This window comes from Cydia amplana, chromosome 24, assembly GCF_948474715.1.
Source record: "Cydia amplana chromosome 24, ilCydAmpl1.1, whole genome shotgun sequence".
Lineage (NCBI taxonomy): Eukaryota > Metazoa > Arthropoda > Insecta > Lepidoptera > Tortricidae > Cydia > Cydia amplana.
The window spans coordinates 77,056-101,825 of record NC_086092.1 but is presented as its reverse complement, the minus strand read 5'-3'; the positions used below and the strand labels follow the sequence as shown (position 1 = coordinate 101,825).

The following is a 24,770-nucleotide window of genomic DNA, read 5'->3' as shown; positions in this document are numbered from 1 at the left end:
ATATTCGAAACAAAATAGGCTGGTATAGGTAAAAAAATATATTGTAGAACAATGGTAAGTCATGATCATCATCAATGGCCACTGCATCCCAGACGGATAATTGTTGCAACGTCAATTTTAATAAATTGGCCATGGCTGAATGGAAAATTGGCGCAGTCAAACCAGACGCCGCTTCAATTCTGTTATCCTTTAGTTGCAGGTGAATTACAATGTGAAGAATTAGAAGCCAGTGACAATACAACAATGAACAACACCAGTCCAGGAGATGACTCCGCCGGTAACGGGCTCGAGGAGGGAATGTGCGAGGATGCGGCGAGCGCGTACGAGAGCGACTCCAGCATGATGGACAGCGACGGCGAAGCTGACGACTGCCGTAAGAGCTTTTACTTTTAGTGAACACTTGCGCAGATCGCCTCGCCAGTTGAACGGAAAAAAATACACTATAGAGCTAGGAAATGTTGAACACTCATAGATATACTGGGTCAACCAAATCTTGTCAGTAGAAAAAGGCGGCAAATTTGAAAAATGTAGGCGCGAAAGGATATCGTCCCATAGAAAATTTGAATTTCGCGCCTTTTTTTACTGACAAGATTTGGTTGACCAGCTATAGAAGGACGTGAGAATTTATATTTTCATATGTATCTGCAGTAGTGTTTGTGGCGTTTTAATTAGCGTGTAACGGCTCAGCCACGACATTACGCGACTTGCGACGGCAGCAGCGACAACCGTAGGTGGGAACGAAAGGTCCGATCGCTGTGTCTCGCTCCAACCTATGGTTATCGCTGCCGCCGTCGCAAGTCGCTCAATGTCGTGGCCGAGCCGTAAGCGTGTAGTACAGATGAAGGTGTTGCAGAGTTGAGCGTGGAACTCGGGCGCGGGGTGAGGGTGGTGCGCGCGGGCGGGCGCGACGCCGACGGCGCGCAGTTCGAGCCGGACGAGGCGGCGCTGGCGGAGCTGCTGCTGCGGCCCGGCGTGGCCTCACGCCCCGTCGCGCTCGTCAGCGTCGCCGGCGCCTTCCGCGGCGGCAAGTCCTTCCTGCTCAACTTCATGCTGCGCTATCTGTACGCCGAGGTGAGCGATGAGCTGGCGTAGAGACACCTTGAAGGACAGGTCTCTAACACCGTGTATTATGTTATATATATAAAAAAATATATATCTTTATTTCGGAACATTAAAAATTCCATACAATATTGTTAATAATACATTACAGACATGTTAGTAAGTACAATAAAATTAATCATTAACATAACACAACATTTTGACAATGAGATCAAGATCTATAATAAAATTAAAATTAATTGACATCATGAATATATAATAATTAAGTAAAATAAAATTGACTAGAATAGAATTGAAGGATGTCACAACATTGTTATTCATATAAATAATGATTTCATGTCATAAGTACAAATAGAAATAAACAAATGTCCTAAAATATAGTACATTATTGCAGAGGCCGGGAAAGGGCAATTCGTCGATGAGTTTCGATTTTGTCGGACGACGCGAAGCGGAGTCCGACAAAGAAGACGAATGCACGAATTGCTATTCCTGCCGAGGCATATTAGTGCTTTTCTCCAAACATGCGAGAAAATAAAGTAAAACAATAAATATTTAAGCATCAAGCATCACTCGAATCCATAGAATTAATATGACTAGAACAACTGTCAATCTTCAAAAGTGCGACCAAAAATGAAATGCAAGTGTGTGCGTAAATTGTCTATGTGAGATCAAAAATAGTGATGTCATGTTACAACATATTAATAATCTGTCGATGTTTTATTGCTTTATCGACTACTTTTTCAAATGTGTTATTTTAAACGTTAGTATTCTACGACATTATGACGTATAAATAACACTTGCACTGCGTGTGCTATCGAAATCGTTACAGACTTATCTTAATGTAACTCTTACTGTGTTGGAAAGTGAAGTTTAAATTTACCGCTAAACATGAGCACCTTCAAAAAGGTATAACAATCGTTATTATTTGAAGTCGGTTATAAAAGCTAATAGTTTAATGATGTCTTCTGAAGAAATAATTACATAGCTATTAATATACCGACAAGTTATCGATACTGTCATATGAACATTTTGTCAAGCCCTAGCGTAAAGTAACAGGTTATGTTTTTACACAAAATATTTTAAATTATAGACTAATATGATAAAATATTAGCACACAAAGGAAGAAAAACTTATAATGAACTGTATAAACCGGCTTCTTACACTATATCGTTATGAAAATTTCGCTCGGAATATCATAAATCCTCTGAAATGAGTATTTGCTTGGATTATTTGGCCCTGTGACACTGAAATCCGGCACACTACAAGACACCATCTTCACTGAATTACTATATTTAATACTTTTCGTCCTAATTCGCGTATATTTTTCAATTTGAAAATGACCGTGATACGCTCTTGGCCGTCTGCGGCCGTCATCAAACTCAAAAGTGGTCACGTTTTCTCATTGGTAGTCTGACTCTTTCGCACTCATGGGATGTTCATATACGTGATGGCTTCCCTTTCGCACACTTCAGCTGTCTGTCAAGCGCGAGCGCGGAAATGACAAGTCTGTGCTCGAATCGAACCTTCACATCAAAAATGTCAAAAACAATATCCGTCTTTAATTATTTTTAAATAGTTAAAGGCACAAACTTATTGTGCCATTCAGTACCATTCAATTTTCGTTCAATTAATATAATAGTGCAATACAAAATAATAATTGTGCAATATAAGCTATATGAACACGGAAGAGATCCTTAAAAAAATATAAAAATAATCTTTGATTTTATTAAGCAGTATTCGCACGATCATACACGAGCACGACGGTCTTGTAAGAACGAGACATGTAAGATCGTTTATCATACTATCTCACTCTATCCTATAGCTTGAAATGATACCTGATAGGGTCCTGTAGACGCGGCCGGCGGCTACAATAATTGGCTGTTTGTGTTTTTTATTTTTAAAAAGTAAAAAACACTACAGTAATAAGTTATTACTGTATTGTTTTTTTACTTCCCGTCCGCTAGAACAGGACAGCGATAGTCTGATTTTTTTAAATTTGAGTTTGACAATAAGGAAGAACTCCCCGTTCTATTTTTGCTACAATAAAGTGAACATTTCCGAGCATATTGGAGAAAAAAATATTAAAATATGGCGATAACTTATCAATTAATAATTTGGACCCAAGTGCACAGGATGGAACTATCTGGTCTGTCAGCGATTACCTTCAGTATCCTGTTGTCGCTGCGCCAAAGTTCGCCAGATTGCACCTATTACGTAGTTCGTTTGCTAAAATTAAATACCCTATCAGTCAGTCGAAATTGTGGTCAAAATGATTAGTATTTAAAAGTAATTCGTGGTAAGCCCTAAATGAACTATCATAGAATCGGAACGGAACGGCAGTTGCCGGGCGTCAGACCGTCAACATCTCCTGAGGATGCCTCGTAGAGAGGCGAAACACGTGCCGAGTATTGTTCTTTTGGTGGTGGTTTGTTATATTTATTTGCGTAATTATTTTTGCGGTGAGAGGGTGCGAACATTAATTGCATGTAAAAAATACGCAAGTAAGTATAACGGCCGTTGATTTGGCACTGATTGACTAGCACGTTAGCTTTTCGCGGATTAGCGCAGATTAGATAAATAATATTTTGGTTTTAAACAACAATACAATTACAATACATTTTACTACTAACAATTTTCTTAGTTACTAAATTCAAGTTGCACTTAACCATGAGCGAAAATGGTCAGACCAGAGGACATCATACTTTACATGGACATCAGTGACACACGGTAATGCGGCTTTCGTAACGATACAAAGCCATCGTCTGCAGCAGTGCGCCTCACTCACAAAAGTAAATGCTCCAGAAGATTTCTAATTCTATGTCTAATTACATATTAAGGTACCCAGTCCTGGTCTGTGCCAAAGTTTACGAGCTCAGGGTGTGTATTGAAGTCTCCGAGAATTAATACTGATTCGACGTCACTATCGTCTATAATGGCACTAATAGAACTCAAACAGTCAGTAAATTCCTCGGTATAAGTCGGTAAATCATATTTTCCAGGACCGCGTCGAGCAACAGTACGTTTACCTTAAACGCTAATAACCAGGGATGTTGCGAATATCCGCATCCGCATCCGCAACCGCGGAACTTCCGCATTATTTTCAACATCCGCATCCGTAACCGCATCCGCATAAAATCGATGCGGATTCAATGCGGATGCGGATGTGGAACAGTTTGGTACAGGAACGTCTTAGCGTCGGCGTAAGTGCTAGACTGCTAGGTAATTTAGTCATTAGCCAAAAAAACCCATTAGAAATTAGCAGTCAAGCGTGAGTGGGAAGTCCGACTCGCACTTGGCCGGTTTTTTGAAATAAAAATGACTAAAATGTAATATTTGACATTTTTTATGTACCTATCTTGACATCCGCATCCGCGGATGTGAGCCTTTAAAAATCCGCATCCGCATCCGCGGATGTAAAAAAATCGGCGTCCGCAACATCCCTGCTAATAACTATATATATACATACAAACATGAACGCTGAAAACAATAATACACTCTTTTTGTTTGGGCAGTCGTGTAAAAATAGGTTTATCATTGGTTGTAGCACGACTTGCCGAAATTCCGGGACTAGCACCTAGCCTAGCTTAATGTAGGTACCATGCCTAATGGAATCATATAAGTAAGTATGTATGATTGATTGGCGTGTTGCAGGAGAGCGCGCGCGCGGACGGGTCGTGGCTGGGCGCGCCGGGGGAGCCCCTGCGCGGCTTCAGCTGGCGCGCCGGGTGCCAGCGCGACACCTCGGGGCTCGTAGTCTGGTCCCAGCCCTTCCGCGTCACGCTGCCCGACGGACAGAAGGTCTCTTGTTCACTTCCACTCTTCAATCATATCCCGCGATGAAAACGATGAGCAGAGAAGAGCTGTTCAAAAAGTATCAAAGCGATAAAACACTTCGGTAATTTTCACCAACATTGTCACTATTTCAGCCGACAGCTTTTCAATAAACGGCTTTCTCCCCTCTCTGGCAGGTGGTGGTGCTGCTCATGGACACACAGGGCAGCTTCGACGACGCGAGCTCGATGCGTGACTGCTCGTTAATTTTTGCGCTCTCTACACTACTGTCTTCCGTTCAGGTGTACAACCTCTCGCAGAGGATCAACGAGAGTGACCTTCAACATCTTCAGGTTTGTTCACATGCGAAAGCTGTTCAATATAATATTGTTACACATGAGATGAATGAGTTTTAATGTGTATGTGTGGCAGCTGTTCACAGATCACGCGGCGGCGGGCGGCGGCGCGCTGCAGACGCTGCAGCTGCTCGTGCGCGACTGGAGCGCGCCCGGCGACTTCCCCTACGGCGCGGCCGGCGGCGCCGACTATCTGCGACACAAGCTGCAGGTGCGCACTTATAACAGTTATAACATTGGAAATATCTTTTCATTCAGAAAAAGTATAATTAAAATACGTGCATGTTAACCGAAGACTATTTATTGTGTGACAGTATGACATGACAGCAATTCATATCAAAAACATATTTGGAACATCACAGTTCCTTATTTAAACAATCACTATAGATGGCGCGGCTGGATATCAAAAACTACACCCCCACTATATCTAAGCATAGCCATCAGCATCATCAGCATTAAAGAAACAGCTTTAAAAAGAACTAAACATACCTACTACTTAGGCACAAGTCCTAACTTCTCAAGAAATCTAAAGTGCTTGACAAACCCTAGACTCTTTGTTAATAAGTCAGCTGGCATCTCAGCTGTCGCTAAGTATTTTGCTTCTACCACACCTTTAGCAATTATATCCCTACTAAAATGGTAACGTATGTCAACGTGCTTCGACCTATTGTGAAACACAGGGTTGGCCAATAACTTCAGCGCACTTTGGTTGTCATTATAAATTGTAATTAATGACATCTTACTTGTAATTTCATGGTACAATAACCTTAAGTACATAGCTTCTTTAATACATTCAGAAATACTAATATATTCCGATTCACAACTGCTCAAGGACACGCTATTCTGCTTCTTACTGCACCATGAAACTACACTGCCAGACAATGTGAAACAAAACCCTGAATAGGACCTCCTATCAAGAACATTACTGCCCCAGTCAGCGTCAACAAACCCGGTAAGCTTTGAATCAGACTCACTACTATACCTGAGGCAATAGTGTTTTGTTTTCTTGAGATAACGCAAAACACGTTTGGCATGAGCCCAGTGTTCTCTACCATGACAGTTATTAAACTGGCTCAGATACCCTACGCTAAAAGCAATGTCAGGCCTCGTCAAAACCGCTAGGTACATGAGACTACCAATGAGTTGTTGATAAGGTAATTCAGTATCACAGGTCTCACCTTTATCTAAGTTCAATCTTTCCTCCATAGGAGTTTGAACAGCGTTACAGTCTGTCATATTGAACTTATGCAACAACTTGTCAACATAATCCTCCTGATCTAAAGTTATTACATTATTTTCTTTATCAACACACACATTCATACACTGTTTGACCTGACCAAGATCTTTCAATTTAAAATGTGAAGACAGTACCTGTTTCAAACTTTTGGTTTCCTCTTCATTATTAAAAAACACAAAGAAATCGTCGACATATAGAGCTACTACAGTCAAACCATTATCATTTTTCACATATAAGCAAGGTTCAAGTTTAGACCTAGTATAACCATACTCGGTTAAGCAATCATCTACCCTCCTGTACCACGCCCTTGAGGATTGTTTGAGACCATATATGGCTCGCTTCAACTTAAGCACCTGCCCTTTACCTTCAGATGAAGGAAAGCCTTCTGGCTTCTCCATATAAATATCCTCCTCAAGATAGCCGTTCAGGAAAGCAGTAGTCACGTCTAAATGAGAAATATCTAAATTCAATTTCACAGATAAAGCAAATAAAAGTCTGAGAGTTGTATGCCTTACCACTGGCGCGAAGGTTTCCTCATAGTCCACTCCGTACTTCTGAGTATAGCCCTTGGCTACTAACCTGGCTCGGAATCGCACATTGCCCTCACTATCGTACTTCTTCTTAAGTACCCACTTGCACTTTACGACGCTAGAGTCTTTTGGAACGCTGACAAGCTCCCAGGCCTGGTTGTCTTCAAAACTTTTCAACTCTTCTGCCATAGCTTGTCTCCATTGCTCTTTCTCTGGTCCGCGCAAAGCCTCTGATAGTGAAAGACCACTAGCATCATCCATCCTGCTAGCATCTGAACATAGATTTGAAATGCCATACCTTTCAGGCGCTTTTCTTTGTTCTGCTGTTCTCAGGACTGGTCCGATCCTCTCAGGAGTAGGAACATTATCTGGAGCTGAAACACTGTCAGTGTCAGTTGTGGTATCTGGATCTTCATACTCACTAAATGAGTCGGTCAAAGTTCTAGAAATGTCTGGATTGTCATCCCCCACTGAACTTTGACACCCAACTTCAGCTTTCTGTATTATTTGTGGTTGAACTTCAATTTCGCAATACTCCTCTGGTTTTTCAAAAACCTTAACATCCCTCGCTGTGAAAAAAGTTCTTTTTTCAGGATCAAAAAGTCGATATCCTTTGACCCCTTCTGGGTAACCCATTAGGATAGCTTCCTTAGACTTTTTCTGCCACTTTAACCTTTTCTCTTTGGGAATGTGGACCATGACAGTACTGCCGAAGATTCTTAGGTGACTCAGATCTGGCTTGGTCCCTGTCCACATTTCAAAAGGAGTTTTGTTGTACAATCCCGAAGCGATTGTCCTGTTCCGTAGGTAAACTGCACAACTACATGCTTCTGCCCAGAATTCTGTGGGAAGCTCAGCATCAAATAATAAGCATCTAGCTTTCTCACACACCACGCGATTCTGGCGCTCGCACAACCCATTTTGTTCAGGCGTATAAGGGTTTGTCCTTTGGTGCAGTATTCCATTTACCTTCAGGAACTCGCTGAACTTCTTGCTGCAAAATTTAAGACCATTATCACTCCTTATAATCCTGATCTTTTTGTCAAGTTCATTTTCAACTTTGGCTTTAAATTCTTTGAAATTATCCAGAGCTTGACTTTTCTCTTTCAAAAAATATATAAATGCCATACGACTATAGTCATCCACAAATAGCAAATAATATCGTGATCCTCCAAGAGATGTCACTTCCATTGGACCAGCTATATCCATGTGAATAACATTCAGTAAATCATCACTTCTATGGCAATTATTAGGAAATGGCAGTCTGCATTGTTTTCCTTCACAACATACCTTGCATTTACTGATGTCAATCTTGTCGCCAATACTGAAACCTTCAACTGCATCCTTCATTTTCGCCATGTATGAGCTATTAACATGGGCGAGACGACGATGCCAAGTCTCGGCAGACACTGCCATAGCAACGTTGGTCGTATTTTCTGGCATATTTAATTTGTAAACGCCGTTTGTCAAAGCAGCCGTAGCAACAAGCTGTCCACTTCTATTGTAAATCTTACAACCTTTTTTAGTGAAGTCTACTTTGTTACCTTTCTTTATCAGTTGGCTTACCGATAACAGGTTCGTAGTTAAACTCGGTACACATAAAACATCTTCAACAGTTATGTCGAATTCACTGTCGGGAGTCACAGTCGCAATCTGTACGTTTCCGGAGCACAACACTGGCATACATGCCTTATTTGCTGCAACTATCTCGCGAGTAGCCGGCTCGTACGATGCATTCATAACCCAACTTTCATTCGCCGTAAAATGAGTACTAGCGCCGCTGTCAATGTAATAATCGTTTTTCTTAAAGTCGGCACTTAAAAACACGGCACTGAATGCATTAGACTGTTTACGTGTACTATTTTTTTCGTTATTTGGGCACTGATTTCGATAATGCCCCGGCTCCTTGCACCTGAAGCATTTGACACTGACATTTCTGACTTTTGTCATTTCGCCGCCATCCTGTTTACCACAGACAATCTTTGTTTTATTCTTCTTGTTATGTTGGTAACTTGACGTACTCGCGAACGCACTCTCAGTCTCGTTCCCATTCCTTGTCAAATTTGAATTTTTCTCTTCCATGTCTAAAAGTTTCGTTTTGATGGCGTCTGTCGTGATAGAAATGCCGGAATGCTCTATTGCCATGATCATCGGGGAATATTTCTCAGGCAAACCTGCTAATAATAGCGAGCCAATCCATTCATCACTAATTGCAAAACCCGTACCACTTAATTTTTGACCATTTTCCACCATTTTCGTTACGTATTCTGTCATCGAAGTCGAATTTTCGAGTCTTATGGAAATTAAATTTCGTAACAACGTAATTTTTCTGGCGAAACCGGAGTCATCAAATAAGCTTTTGAGTTTAGTCCACAATTCAAACGTAGTTTTGACGCCTTTTACATGGACATACAAGGAAGGGTTGATAGTCAAAATCAATTTCGCACGGGCTTTTTCGTCATCTGCAACTTCTGTACCCGTAGCTTCTGGCTTACGCGCAATAAACTTTTGCGTGCCCTCTAGGATAAGAAAATTCTCTGCAGCGAAAACCCATTCACAATAGTTTTCTCGACCACGTAACTTGGGCACATTCGTCACATAGTTTGGTGACGACATCTTCGGATCTCTGTCACAGATCGCACTCACAATATATCACACACGATACACTATAAACTAGCAATCTAATACTGGACTAACCCCCCGTATTTATCAATTTTAAACGCCCATGACCTATAATTAAAATACGTGCATGTTAACCGAAGACTATTTATTATGTGACAGTATGACATGACAGCAATTCATATCAAAAACATATTTGGAACATCACAGTTCCTTATTTAAACAAACACTATAGATGGCGCTGCTGGATATCAAAAACTACAAAAAGGCTCAAGTGACGCGTATTTATGAGAGCTGCAAAAAGAATTATTCGAGAAAGTCAAAAACGAAATAAGTTATGGCCGAAATAGTAAAAAAAAAAAACAACGGGTTGCACTCCGGGAGTGCCGGCAGAAGTGAAAACTCAATGACATTGTAACAGTTTTTCGATCAGGGGCCGATTTTTGAATTTCGATCGCTCGATTTCGTCACTCGAAAATCGGTGGAAAACGGCGAAATGCTGATTTTTGAAATACGATCCGAGCGATAGAAATTGGGAATCTAGTGGTATTAACCACTCGTTTTCAATTCTATTAGTAGAATTTACATGCCTATTAGTGGAGATATTACTAAACGAAATACACGAAATCGAGCGGTCGAATTTCAAAAATCGGCCCCCAGGTCACGTGTGCGTCTTACGAATTTTCAATCTGTCGAATCTGTCGGATGTTAGCGGCGCTGTGTGCACTTTTTGAGGTGGGGAAAAAATGTTAAACTCACGAGAGATGACGTGACCGTAAGACGGACACGTGACCGTAAGACGGACACGTGACCTGCTGGCCTAGCCAAGGTTACAATCGCTATCGCTTCGACAACGAAACGCTTTGTGTCTCTCTATCACTCTTTCATATTAGTGCGACAGTGACAGTTGCGTTTCGATCGCTACGGAGCGTAAGCGATTGGCATGTTGGCTACGCGGCCAGATCGAATAACTGTTACATTTAATGTCATTGAGTTTTTCTTTATTGATTTAAATGCCATCTAGTGAGTTTCGCTCTAACTGGTATTAATATAACTCGAGTACTAACAGTGATGTGCTTAGGGGTTTCAAGTAATGCGACGAAATAACGCTAGATGGCGTTAACCTCAATTATACATAGTGAATTTTGCACTAGTCATTGAGTTTTCACTTCTGCCGGCACTCCCTGAGTACAACCCGTTGTTTTTTACCGAATTTTTGATTTTCGCGCTCGATATTTTGGAAACGAAAAATGATATCAAAAATTTGAGATAAACTCCTCTGGACAATTTAGTCAGCTACAATTTGAGCCTAAAACAAAGACGATCGGGTTGAGGGTTTGCCCTGTAGCCTAACCCATGGTCTAATAAAACATGGTCTTCTCTTCCCAGAGTGTCACTTGCCTACGTCACAATAACATTGCCACTTTATTTCAACATAACATGTTACATGGGTACATTATATCTATGGTTAATAAGTTAAAATATTTCTTTATAATTTTATAATTTTCATTTATATGTATTTTATCTTAAATTTTACGATAACACGTCATTTTTAATTATTCGTTAGCAATATCTTCCGATTCACGAAATAAATTTCAGACGTTCGGGTAATTCTGTTTACACTACTGGCAACTAGGGCATGCTCCCGGGCATTCCCGATTCTCAAATTCCCGGGAATTCCCGGGAATTTTATAGGGTCGAAAGAACCGGTGCTGAAGACCCGGTACCGGTACTTCCCGGTTCTCATCAGTATGCGTATTTATTCCCATTTCAATAGTAGTTATCTTTTAGCAGTTTAGTTTTAGGATATTATATTCAAATATTCTTCTTCTGGGAAGTTGGTTTTATATGAAAATATTCCGTTCTCGGGTTGATTTTTTTCCTTCTGACCCTTATGTATGTATCTGTGCCGTCATAGTGCTGAGTGCATCAACTACGGCTAGGGTTTGCGCGATGGATCCGAAATGTATGGGAATATCCGCGGATCCGGATCCAGATCCGGATAATTTCATTAATTTCGGATCCGGATTGCAAACCCTAACTACGGCCCTGTGGCTCGTACACCTTAAAGCCCAGGCGGAGGCAAAGTGTGCCGGTTAATTTCGTAAAATAGGTTGGAACGCTAATAAAGTGTTATTTTTTTATAATATATGTCCTTTATGAATATTTATGCAATTATTGATATGAAAATAAGTCATTTACGCTAACACAAACATTTTCTTAAAAATAATCATAAGATGCCTAGAGAACCGGGAAGAACCGGGAATCCCGGTTCCGGCTATACCCAGAACCGGGAAATGAAATTTCTGGTACCGGTACCGGTACTGCATGCCCTACTGGCAACACAGGGACACATTGTACATACGGGACGGTATTCGCTATAAAAAGCGCAACGACCTGCAGAGTTGTTCCGTTCAATATCATTTTGAATTGACATCGATTGAAATTATTAGTTTAAATTTGATTATAATTGCAACATATCGGACAGGTAAAGGCGAATTTGATATATTTTTAAATAAACTAGACTTATTACTGAGTAAGGTGACTACAGAAAACAAAGGGTTCATTATAGTCGGCGATTTAAATGTCGACTTCATAACCGACAACCATTTGAAAAGGAAACTAAATGACATTTTAGGTTGTTACAGCTGCGCGAACATAGTCGAGTTTCCGACCCGTGTGTGTGCGGAGAGTGCAACTTCAATCGACTGCGGTATAGTACCTCGGGGCAGTGACGTCACCGCCACACCGCTACACACACCTATAAGCGACCATAACGCGCAGTTGTTTGCGTTATCAGTGGAACATTCGCACCGAGACTCAAACCATTTTGTTGAACGGAGACTTATTAAGGATGAGTCTATTTATTTGTTTCATTGCGACATTGAAAATTATAATTGGAATTCTATATATAATAATAACCTAGACATTAATAATAAATTTAGTAAATTAATACATACTTTGACATATTATATCGACATTCATTTCCCTATTAGAAAATTCCGACTAACGAAAAAGCAAAATGTTCCATGGATGACCGACGAGATATTGAATTATATGGCAAACTTTAATGACCTTTCCCATTTTAGGCAACAATACCCTGAAGACAGTAGAATATCAACCAGTATTCAATATTACTCAAACTTGATAAAACGAAAAGTTTTATTAGCCAGACAAGACTATACGGAAAAACGACTGAGAGAAAGCCGAAATCCACCCAAAGAAATATGGAATATTATTTCAGAGGAAACATCGGCATCACAGGGTAGAAGAGATATAGTTTTGAATAATAACACAAAACCAGTAAGCAAGAATGATCTACCTGAATACCTAAACTGCTAAACACCCATTTCCTGAGTGTGAGCACTAAATTAAATATTGGGATACATGAGCCACTAGCGATGCAATATCTAACTGAATGCCTTCGGACCAGAGATGTGCCCACAGTCGAGTTACCTAGAGTTACCCCAGCCGATCTTGACCGTATCCTAAAGTCCCTCATGAAATGTCGAAGCACTCTTGACATATATGACATATCCGTCAACATAATTATGTCCATCTGGCCGACACTTTCGAAGATGCTGGTAACTTTGATAAACGAAATGTTTTCGACCGGTGTTTATCCCGATACGCTTAAATGCACAAGAGTTTGCCCCGTATATAAAAACAAGGGCGAAAAAACATCGGTCGATAACTACAGACCTATATCGATAGTACCCAGTATCTCCAAAATTATCGAGTCAATTATATCGCAGTGTTTAATAAACCACCTTGAAACAGACTTACTGACTGACAGACAGTTCGCCTATCGTAAAGGCATGTCCACCACCACAGCAGCCTTTAGTATGATTGATAACATATCATCGGCAATCGACGACAAGTACAAAGTAGCCGGCATATTTTGTGACTTGTCGAAAGCTTTCGATGTGATCAACCATGATCTTTTAATGAAAAAGTTGGCATGCTATGGACTGCGGGGAAGGGGATATGAGCTTCTAAAATCTTTCCTAGAAGACCGAACCCAGACGGTAGAGGTAATGACCGGTGGAAGAAGAATGCGGTCGGGGAGAGGCAGCGTGACAGTTGGGATTCCGCAGGGATCAGCATTAGGAAACACCCTTTTCCTTGCATTTATAAACGACCTACCATCCACCATAAAGGAAGGAGAAATCACTTTGTTTGCTGACGATACGACAGTAGTAGTTAAATCACGCACGTATGATGAATTAAACCAAAAAATCAATATAATATGCGGCCAGCTGCAAACGTGGTTTTCGACAAACGGTCTGATACTCAACATGAACAAATCAAACGTAATGCTGTTCTCTGGCAGGTGCGTCTCGGGCGTGAACATTCAGTGTCCAATACCGATGACTGACAAGTGTAGGTTCCTAGGTTTCACGCTAGACCCTACTTTAAATTGGAAACACCATGTAGACTCGTTGTGCGACAGGCTTGGTAGTGCAGTGTTCGCACTACGTAAACTAAAGCCGTTGATTTCACGTGATGCGCTGAGGCAAGCATACTTCTCACATTTCCACTCGCTTATGACTTATGGTGTGATTCTGTGGGGCAACTCAACTGATGCTGAGAGAGTGTTTCGTATGCAAAAACGGGCGTTGCGGACAATGCTCGGTCTTAATCAGAGACAGTCATGCAAAACCTTGTTTTCTGAACACCAAATAATGACACACTACTCTCAGTATCTTTTCGAGGTAATTATGTACACACGAAGAAACCTAGGACAGTATAAGCGAGTGGAAGTGATAGGTAAGTGCCTACGTAGTACGGGTAAACTCCGGACAGTGCCGCGTCGCACAGTACTGCAAGCAAAAAACGCACGAGTCATAGGGCCGACATACTATGAACACCTACCTGTCGACCTGAAAAAGGAGACTAATGAGGAAACGTTTAGACGCAGACTGAAGAGCCTTTTGTTGGAAAAGGAACTTTACTCCGTAAAAGAATATATACAAATAATTAAATAAATATTGAACATAATTAGTTATATATTAGTTAGTTGACACTGATGCGTACTATACAGTACTAGATTGTTATTATTATGTTATTTTTTTAGACTTAGTATTTATTTTAATAATTTTTATTGACATAAGTTTGTATGATTTGTACTTTCTAGTACTGAAATTGATTTAATTTTTCTATTGACATTGTTTTATTTTTTAAATTTTTTACTATAGTGACATTTTGACGTTTTTAATTTAATTCTATTTGCTTTGTTTTGATTTGTATGTACTAATTTTATTTTACTTTATATGTTGATATTCAGTTCTATTCTTATTATATTCTAAAAAAAAAAAAAACGATCATCATACGACAAGTAGTACAAGCTGAAATGAATGTATATTTTACCTGTATGAAAATTGTATATTGAGATAAATAAACTAAACTAAACAGGATAGCGCTGTCACATTTGACAATCCGCCATTTTGTCCTTGACTGTCATCCTTGTCGAACGCGTGTTAATTGTTTTTCCTTCTCGCTCAATGTCAGCAGTCGCAGTGTTTTCCAAACTATTCATGTAGTAAGCTTGGTAATTAATGTTTTGTTACGAAAATGGTTGGCTGTTATATTAGGAACTGTAAGAGTAGGAGTGAAAAGGGCAGTATAGATTTGTTTTATTTTACTATGTTTCTACATGAATAACTTAAAATTAATGCCGTTAAAATAATTTTCACCGTTGGTTAAAATTCTCCCACATTTTAAAGTTTGAGAACCTGTAAACAGCATGATGACGTAGGCAAGTGACAGTTAGGTCATTCGCGAATCTCGGAAGAGAGTACCAGGCGGAGTATATTATTATACCATGGCCTAACCTTTTAAAAAAAAGTCAGAACGACATTTTGCACATGAAATTTGCAATTTGTTTGTTTACATCAGGCGTTATGTCGAGGATACTTAGTTATGTTAATCCACAGACAATCCAACCTCTAGACATAGCATAGTCGCGCTACCCCCTCTGCCACACATACGGTAGCGTTACTCCATCTTCGAGTCGTGTCTTTGAACGGACCAATCACGGCACGGGATTCGCTCACCTCGTCCCCCCGCACCCCCGTATTTTTGGCAGCATCGGTTACATGAAAGAATTGGCCTAAGCTCAGTCTAGAGGTTGGATTGTCAGTGTGTTAATCTATATGTCACAGGCATTTTGTAAGAATCCGCCGTTTACAAACGGCGTCGTCATTTTAAAAACGTTTCGCCGAAGGCAAATTGTTGTTGTTGTTGTCGCAACGTCAAACGTGATGTTTGTCTGAGGGTGACCATGTTTTGCTGTTTTATAGATTTATATTAACTTTTCTACCACACCACCATCCTCACGCGCGTTTTAACCGTGGTCCAACTGCTTTGACCTACAGTGGGTCACGGGTATTTTTTTACCCGTTGTTTCACCGTTCTAAAAAGTGCTCGCCAGTGGGTCTACGGGTAATTTATATTTACGATGAGCCCACCACACTAAAAATGATAATTTTTAAAAACTTTTCCTTCAAAAATTAACTAGACGTAGCCCCACTTCGCGGGGCTCCAATTTCTGGGCAGTTTGCCCTTCGGGCATCTGCAGCTACTAACGAACCTAACTACCTCTACCTATTGATTTAGTGTGACGTCCGTGAAAACATTACACTTTGGGGTAAAAAGCGTACGTAGGTAGGTTAGGTTCGTTAGGTAGCTTCAGATGCCCGAAGGGCAAACCGCCCAGAAATAGGTTGCGGGGCTCCGTCTAGTTAAGTTAGAAGGAAATTTTTTTGGAAAAGAAACACTTAGTGCGGTGGGACCAAACTGGTAAAAGTAAATTACCCGTAGACCCACTGTGATTCAAAGCAGTGAGATCACGGTTAAAACGCGCGTGAGGATGGTGGTCAGGGCCGGATTAACCCTAAGGCAGAGTAGGCAACTGCCTATGGGCCCCGCCTCGGCTAGGGGGCCCCGCCTCGGTTAGGGGGCCCCGGCGGCCCCGCGCGCGCCAAAAAAAATGTGTTTGCCAAGTTTGGCATATGGCCAAAATTCATAAATATTTTTTTATGTTACCTACTCACAGACACACAATCATCAAATGATTATGTACACTATGTTATTTTATAGCTTTTAAAGTCTGTAAATCGAGCTCGAATTTCAGGCTCCCGAGGGCCTAAAACCTCCTTAATGAAACTTCGGCCCTCCGAGTAACTCTTGTGTGACACATATATTATTGTTGAGTAACATTTGACGATTGATTCGTATCAGACGAGCGCTGCTTTGATTCATTGATTTCAGAAGCTTAGCCTTTTGCCTCGCATGAAAGCTCACCTCGCTGGTTAAGTACGCATCGGGCTTGTTAAGTATGTGGAGATTGCTGAGCTCGACCTTCAGCCTCACTTTTTACCTCAATTTTTGGTTCGCCTACCAAATCTCTTCTTCAGCTTAGCCTTTGGCCTCGCTGCGCCAAGCTCGGCCTGCGGTCTCGCTTATTAATACAATGGACATTGGTTGTCGTCTGTGATCTAGCTGAGTTTATCCTGAAGCACGGCTTTGACCTCGCATGAAAGCTCACCTCACTGGGTAACTTCGGATTTTTAGGCCTTTTTAACACGCTTTCACAATTTTTTCACAAAAAATTTCGCGCTCGCTGCGCTCGCGATTTTTATTGCTTTTCCGGTTTACCCTGTACTTACATGCTAGTTTGACTGGTTATTAAATAATCATTTAAACACATGTAAAATCTTTATTATTAGGTTAATTTTAATAATGTGGCTCATATGGTCGGACAATCGCTGTTCAGCCTCACAAAATATTTAACTACTTATTGAGAAAAAAGAGCTCTCCCCACACTGGACGCAAGGAGGAATCGGCAAAAACTAATATAAAAAACCTTTAAGTCCACGCAAGAGCGAAAAAAACATTCGCCATGTTCGGATCGGCTCAACCGACACGTGAAGGTTGAAATTAAATCGCAAACTTACTTGCAACTTGCTTACAACTGAACTTATGTATGCAGAATTAACTGTACGGGGGCCCCGAGCATTGCACTGCCTAGGGGCCCCGACATGCTTAATCCGGCCCTGGTTTGTAAACGGCGGATTCTTACAGTTTGCCTACGACATATATATAAATTAATGCACGTGTCCTGACTAACTGACAGACTGACTCATCAACGCAGAGCCGAAACTACAAATGCTAGAAAGTTGAAATTATCACACTAGGTTGCATTTATAAAGTGTACAAGAGATGAAAAATTCAACCCCTAAGGGGGTTTTAAAGGGGATGAGGGGTTGTATAGGGTCCAGGTTTTATTTTAAGCTAGGAATTTGAAACGCTGTAAAAAGGTATTATATTAAAAAACAAGAAAACTAATTTCAGAGTTTTGGAAAATTCATCCCCTAAGGTGGTGTAAAGGGGTTGAAAGTTTGTATGGAGATTAAATATTTTTGTGAGTGTGGGTCTTGCATTTTTGAATAAGAGCATATTATTAGAATAAAAGAAAAGTAATTTCAGCGTTTTTAAAAAATCATCCCCTAAAAGAGATAAAAAGGGGTTGAAAATTTGAATCCACTACAAATATTTTTAAACTTCTTAGAAAGGCATGATATAAGATTACAAAACTTGAAGGGGGTGCCGCTTCGTGTAGGTAAAGTTTGAATTATTTTCCATACAAACGTGAACCACCCTAATATTGACGCGATTTTGAGAAATTCAACGCCTAAGAGGGTTAAAAAGGGGGTGAAAGTTTGTATGACGTTCAACTTTTATTTTAAGCTAGGAATGTGTAACTTTATGAAACGGTATTTTATTATAGGTATAGGTAAGTACAAGAAAATTAAAGGGGTTAAAAGGGGATGAAAGTTTTCGGGAGATACCTGTGTAGGAGGGCAGGACGGGAACCAACGATGCAATGTCACGACTGCGGCGATGCCGAAGACACGGCGCTACACACGCTGGCCATTTGCCCAGCCTGGGCGGATCAGAGGGCCGCTCTCGTGGCCGTAGTGGGGAGAGACCTTTCCTTGCCAGCAGTGGTAAAATCCATGCTTGGTGGGGAGAGTAGATGGAAGGCGGTGGCCTCCTTCTGCGAGGACGTGATGGTGCAGAAGGAGGCAGCGGAGCGTGGCAGGGAGGAAGATCCGGCCTCTCAGCCAATGCGCCGCAAGCGCGTGGGGCGGCGGCGGTTGGCATACGACCGCCGGTTACCCCCATAAGGGCACTTGTGGGCGGCAGGCCCGGGGACGTCTGTCGCCTACAGAAAGGTCCCTGCGTGGGCGGGCGCGATGTGTAGCCAACGCGCCCAATGAGGTGAAGGGGTGATTTCCCCAAGGGTCGGGTCCGAGTCCGGACGGCCGCTGGCGAGGTTGCGGAAGAGTACTTCGGCGTTCCTGGGACCTCGCCTTATAGCAGCGAGGCGGCAACAGAGGGGTTTTAGTGGGTAAACCTGGGGTCTCATTAGCCCACAACAGGGAGTCCCACCATAACATTCCCGGCCCGTCCCCGCGACGGGTGGTATGCGTAAAGCATTTCCCCTCTTAAAAAAAAAAAAAAAAAAAAAAGGGTAATTCCGGGGTAGTTGGCCATAGTTTTTTTAGGACTCGATAATAAAAATAAGTTTACATGTAATTATATAAATATTTACTTCTTCATAAACTTTGATTAATTGACTTTCAAAAATGAAAGAAACAAAAAAATATTTCTATTGCGAACAGCTTGAAAAAATGTTAAAAAAAAAATTACAATTGGCCATCTCTCCCGAGGTATCCGGGAGTGATGATCATACCATTACAGGAGAGATGGCCATAACAAAACTCTTCATTTGAGTATAATATAATTTATTTTTAATTTTTATTCCCCAAGTCCCTTTTCTTCTCAAGACCCTGTTTAGGCCACCTAATACCAGAAAACATCGCACTCAACGCAATAATGGAGGAGAAAAGGCACGTGATATTTTTTCCCACACCTGCAATAATTATCTTTCTAAATGAACTCCATTTTACTTTTTTAATCGTTATCACGCATAGGGGACGTTGTCACTGATATCTGATAACCTTTGGAATACCTAATTCGTGATAGATACCTCTTCATCACTGTGTGCCTTCACGGCCATATGGCCATACATAATACCCCAACTTGAACTGGCCATCTCTCCTTTTTGTCCGGGAGAGAAGACCACGCCTAAAATTAAAATAAGTTGAGACTCGAGCTTCATTCTTATTTAGGTTAGAACAATACTACAACCGTATACTTTGCACCAAAAGCAAATAACACCATTAGAATAAATAAAACCCTAGAATAACCACCATGTAAAATGTGAATCCTCTAAGAAATATTTGCACTAGTCAAAACAATCAACAAGGATTTTACGTACTTTTACAAGTTTTTCCCCCAAAATGTTGGCCATATCTTTGCTCCCAAGCATGACGTGAAACGTGAAGCGTACTAAACAAGAACTAGCGACATCTAGCCATCAGAACCATGAAATATTTGGATGGGCAATATCTCCCCCTTATGGCCATCTACCCCGGAATTATCAGCAACCAACATCAAAATCCACTTGACTTTAAAACTTTGTACAACTTGCAAAAAAAAGACAAGTAATTTCAACAGATATGAAAATTATAAAGATGTAAAATGTTATAAAGATTCCACGACATTGACATACAATATCTAAGGACGGGCTAATGGGGCACTAAACATCGTACTAGTTCAGCGGTGCTACCCACGAATTCCAGCCAATCGTGCAGTCTAACGCGACTAGTTGCGACCAATAGCGCGCGTAATGCGAACTCGTCAACCAATCGCGCGCGTGATGCGAACTCATCAACCAGTCGCGTTGTAGCAATTTCACACCGCTGTACTGGGGACCGATTTTTGAAATTCGACCGCTCGATTTCGTGTATTTCGTTCAGTAATATCTCCACTACTAGGCCTGTAAATTCTACTAATAGAATTGAAAACGAGTGCTCAATACCAATAGATTCCCAATTTCTATCACTCGTATTTCAAAAATCAGCATTTCGCCGTTTTCCACCGATTTTCGAGTGACGAAATCGAGCGATCGAAATTCAAAATTCGCCCCCCTGCCCCTGGCCCCTGTCATGCCTCATTATTATTGCCCATAAAGCCAGTCCCTACATATCTATGTCAATGTTCCACGCATACGAAGTCGCGGGCAACAGCTAGTTTAAGAATAAAATAATTATCATTCAACGTTGTAACTAGTTTTATTTTGTAACCTTTTCCATATCCTGACTTTCTCGTCGCTCAGCGACAATATTTTTCCGAATTCCGTAGATTCATTTCCAATGTGCTCGATAGTCGTGTGAGGCACGAAATCTGTGAATCTTTCCTTCACTCCACATTGAACACTTCATTGTAATTGCAAGGTAAGTAGATGATGTACTTACATTTGCCGTACGTCGCGAGCTGCCTCTCGGATACTATTGTACTTACTATTGTATAGCCAGGTATACATATATAAAACTTGAATGCGGCCTTGACCTTATTATGAGTGACGATGACAAGTTGACGATACGCCGTAAGACATGGTGTTTATAACTGAACATTCGGCTCGGTCAGTTATGCATACAAGCTGTCGGTATTGCAGATGCAGACAGAGCAGCCGCTCGAGCTGCGCGAGGTGCGCGAGCGGCTGTCGAGCAGCTTCGAGCGCGTGGAGTGCTGCTTGCTGCCGTACCCCGGGCTGCGCGCCGCTACTGATCCCGCCTTCTCCGGCCAGCTCGCCGGTAGCTCCTAGAAATACACAGATTTTATCTTCAATAACCGAACATTAACATCAATCAAATTAGAATTTTTGAATTTGGTATCGAAATGCACCACCTATAATCTTTTCTCTGTTTTGCTCAAAGGTTGACTCGTACAGAAGTTTCGTACGAAGTTTTTCTTTTTGTCCAACCTCTGTATGCATTTCTTAGTTTTAGTTGTCAAATTGCCTGCTAGATGTCGATGACTTACCAATGTAGGTAGTTTAAGAAGATGGCAGTTAACACAGAAAATGGTTCAAGATTTCTGGCTCCGATGGTCGCGTGAATATCTGACTTAGTTTTACCACCGTTATAAGTGGGCCCATCAAACGCCCGAGCCAGTGTAGGTAGTGTGGTGTTGATACTGCACTGATAAGCACCCAGGTCTGGAACTCTGGAATTCTGGGTGGAATCACTCGAGTAGTTAGTTTACGTTACAAAGGCAATATTATCAAACGACCTGTTGGCAAACTTTGTTTTCTGCCAAGAGAAACTTAGTGTTAGTTTAAAAAGATTTGTGTTTTCTGTTTGTTACCAAAGATAATTTTCGCTGTAGGTACCATGTCTTGAAAATTCTAGTTCGCGGTGTTAGGATTTTCCGAGAAACATGACGTCTGGCCGGTACTAAATATTGTCAAGCTATTACATCGAGCTTCAACCACTTTTTGTGCAAATAAATGTAAATACATAAGTAAATGGGGCATTATCTATGAAAAGGGATCTTATTGTTGATGGCGCTTACGCCACACTGTGTCGCGTGGCCGCGTATTTATATCGGAGCATCGTAAATTATGGCGTAAGCGCCATCGACAATAAGGTCCCTTTTCATTTATAACGTCACAAACGTTCAGCTCAAGTAATATACTCACAGACATGACGGAGGAATTTAAGGCGTCGCTGCTCGAGTTCGTACCGCTGCTTCTGGCGCCGTCGCGGCTGCGCGTGAAGGCTGTGGGCGGGCGCGTGCTGCGCGCGCGCGACCTGGCGCTGCACCTGCGCGCGTACCTCGACACGTTTCGCCACCACGTGCCCTCGCCGATGAGCATCGGGCGCGCTATAGTTGCGGCGCGCTGGCTGGCGGCGGCGGCGGCGGCGCGCGCGCAGCTGCGAGCGCACGCGCCCGCCCGCGCCACGCCGGCGCGCCCCCGCGCCGAGCTGCGCGAGAGCCTGGCCGCCGCCCGCCGCGCCGCCGCCGTCTCCACCGAGCCGCTCGCCGCCCGCTCCGGTGACGAGAAAGGATTCGCGAACCTCGAAAAGGTCGGGACTCGTAATTGAGTTTACGTTTGATAATGGGTTTCTAATATTTTATTAAAATTTACCTATGGCTTCTGGCGACTATTGTTTCAGGAGCTCGATGAACAAGTGGCTCAATATATTGACGAAAACGAGAAGAAGATAGCGTTAGGAGTGGCCTCGGCCAGAGAGCGGTGGGAGGAGCTGACGGCTGCGCTGCGTTCGCCCGCGCTGTGCGCGACGGAGCGCAACCTGCGTGAGGATGAGGCGGCCGCGCGCGCCGCCGCCGCTGCGCGCTTTGACGAGAGGGTCGCCGGCCCCGAGGAGCCCGAGCGAGCTCAACTTATCCAGGTACGGTCACGCTCGGTGATTGTTGAGCTATTTAGGATCCTAGATAAATTGGTTGTTCGTCACATGAACCTATAGTTCGTCATTACTTACGCTACGGAATGTCCAATTTAGCTTACGAGTAACATACACACATACATTTTAATCCTACACCAGAACAGGTGAGATAGCAAAAAACGGAGTATTGTGTAAATAGGCCAATCAAATTAGATCCAAAAAATTTGGCCAAGCTCGAGTCATAGCTCGTGGCAGTGTACCGCACGCATCGTTACATTTTACAGAGATTGTTTACCTGTTTTTAGATACACATTTTTCGCTCACAGACAGACCATGCTCTAGGCCGGTTTTTAGCTTGTACGTTTAATATTATCTTCGGTTACCGCGATAGTTACTCATGAAATAAAACTACTTATTAAAACGGATTATATCGGATATATTGAATTTATACTATTTACCGTGTCGTTAAGAGATTATTATTTGCATAGCCTGCATGAACAAATCAAACATAATCTTTAATAGAAAAAAACCGACTTTTCTAACTATAACCCACTTCGGCGCTTATACTTTATTTGGTAATATGTACTTATACATTTTATGGTAATCATAGTGGTTTATTTAGTTTAGGTATCATAGTAGTTTTCCGGGTCAAGGTCCGGGTTCGGGTCCGGATCCGAGTCCGGATCCGAGTCCGAGTACGGGTCCGAGTCTGGAGTCCGGAGAGATGGAGATTATTTTCTCCAGTATCTTAGAAAAAGCTCCAAGCAAAGAGATTGGCCTGTAATTCGCTGGGTTGGACTTGTCCCCTGCCTTGTGTATCGGTGTGACTGCTGCGACTTTCCAGTCGCTAGGAAAAGTTCCTTCGGCCATGCTCATGTTGTATATGTGTGTGAGAGGGTGTAGGATAGAATCTTTGATTGACTTCAGTAGATGGTTTGTGATTCCATCGAGTCCCGGGGCACTATCCGAGTTAAGATTAAGCAAGATTGCTTCTATCTCGGCGTCATCGGTAGGTTGCAAGAATAGTGAATTTGCGGGAGTTGTACCTACAGAGACGTCACGTGCCAGCTCATCCTGTGTTTTGTTAAGGGTGCTTAGAATGTTATTGGCTAGAGTCTTTCCGACAGTTGAAAAATAGTCGTTACAGCGGTTCAGTGAATCCGTGACATTGTTCTCAATTTTGGTGAGTTCTAAAGGTTTTTGTTTATTTTTCTTGGTGTGTGTTATGTTCCTTATTGTTTTCCATAGTTTCCGTGTGTTGTTCTTGTTGTCTTGTAATTCCTTCGACTCATAGTCGGATTTTAGCTTTCGTAAGAGACCAATATGAAAGTTTCTATAACGAGTGTAAATCTTCTTTAAATTTTCGTCATTTGGGTTTTGTCGGCATTTGGAATGTAAGTGATCTCGATGTTTCGAACAACGAATAAGCCCGGGTGTCATCCAGGGTTTTAGTGTTAGTTTCGATCGACTAACTGGAGCGACGACAGTATGTTTTTTCACCGCATCTGACAGCAAACTACTGAAAGCTTTCGCAGACTCATCAACTGTGCCAGCTCGTGTAACAATACTCCAGTCGACTGTTTTTAGTTCGTCAGCTAGAGCGTTATGGTTGATTTTATTAACATACCGGCTTTCAAGCTTATGGCAAGACACATGGATATGGTCCAGGCAAGATGCTCCGCGCGTAGGTTTATTAACGGTTGGTTTAAGACCCAGTTCTGCAAGTAAACACAAATAACTATTTTCTGCATCTGAGCAATTTTTGGAGATAGTATTAATATTGATGTCCCCAGCAACAATAATGCACGGCGAGTTCCTAATCGCTTGGACAGTGGATGAGAGTGAGTTCATGAATTTCGAAGTATCTGAGTAAGAC

General features: G+C 41.8%; 1 protein-coding gene across 1 annotated transcript; it reads left to right on the top strand.

Moving 5' to 3' along the window:
* The first annotated feature begins 243 nt into the window (after positions 1–243).
* On the top strand, positions 244–24,696 carry LOC134658977 (atlastin-like). Its single transcript, XM_063514583.1, has 9 exons — positions 244–373; positions 854–1,071; positions 4,711–4,857; positions 5,028–5,183; positions 5,263–5,397; positions 21,160–21,301; positions 22,188–22,573; positions 22,664–22,900; positions 24,688–24,696. The coding sequence occupies exons 1-9, from the start codon at positions 244–246 to the stop codon at positions 24,694–24,696; spliced, it is 1,560 nt and encodes a 519-aa protein (XP_063370653.1).
* Positions 24,697–24,770: the final 74 nt, after the last annotated feature.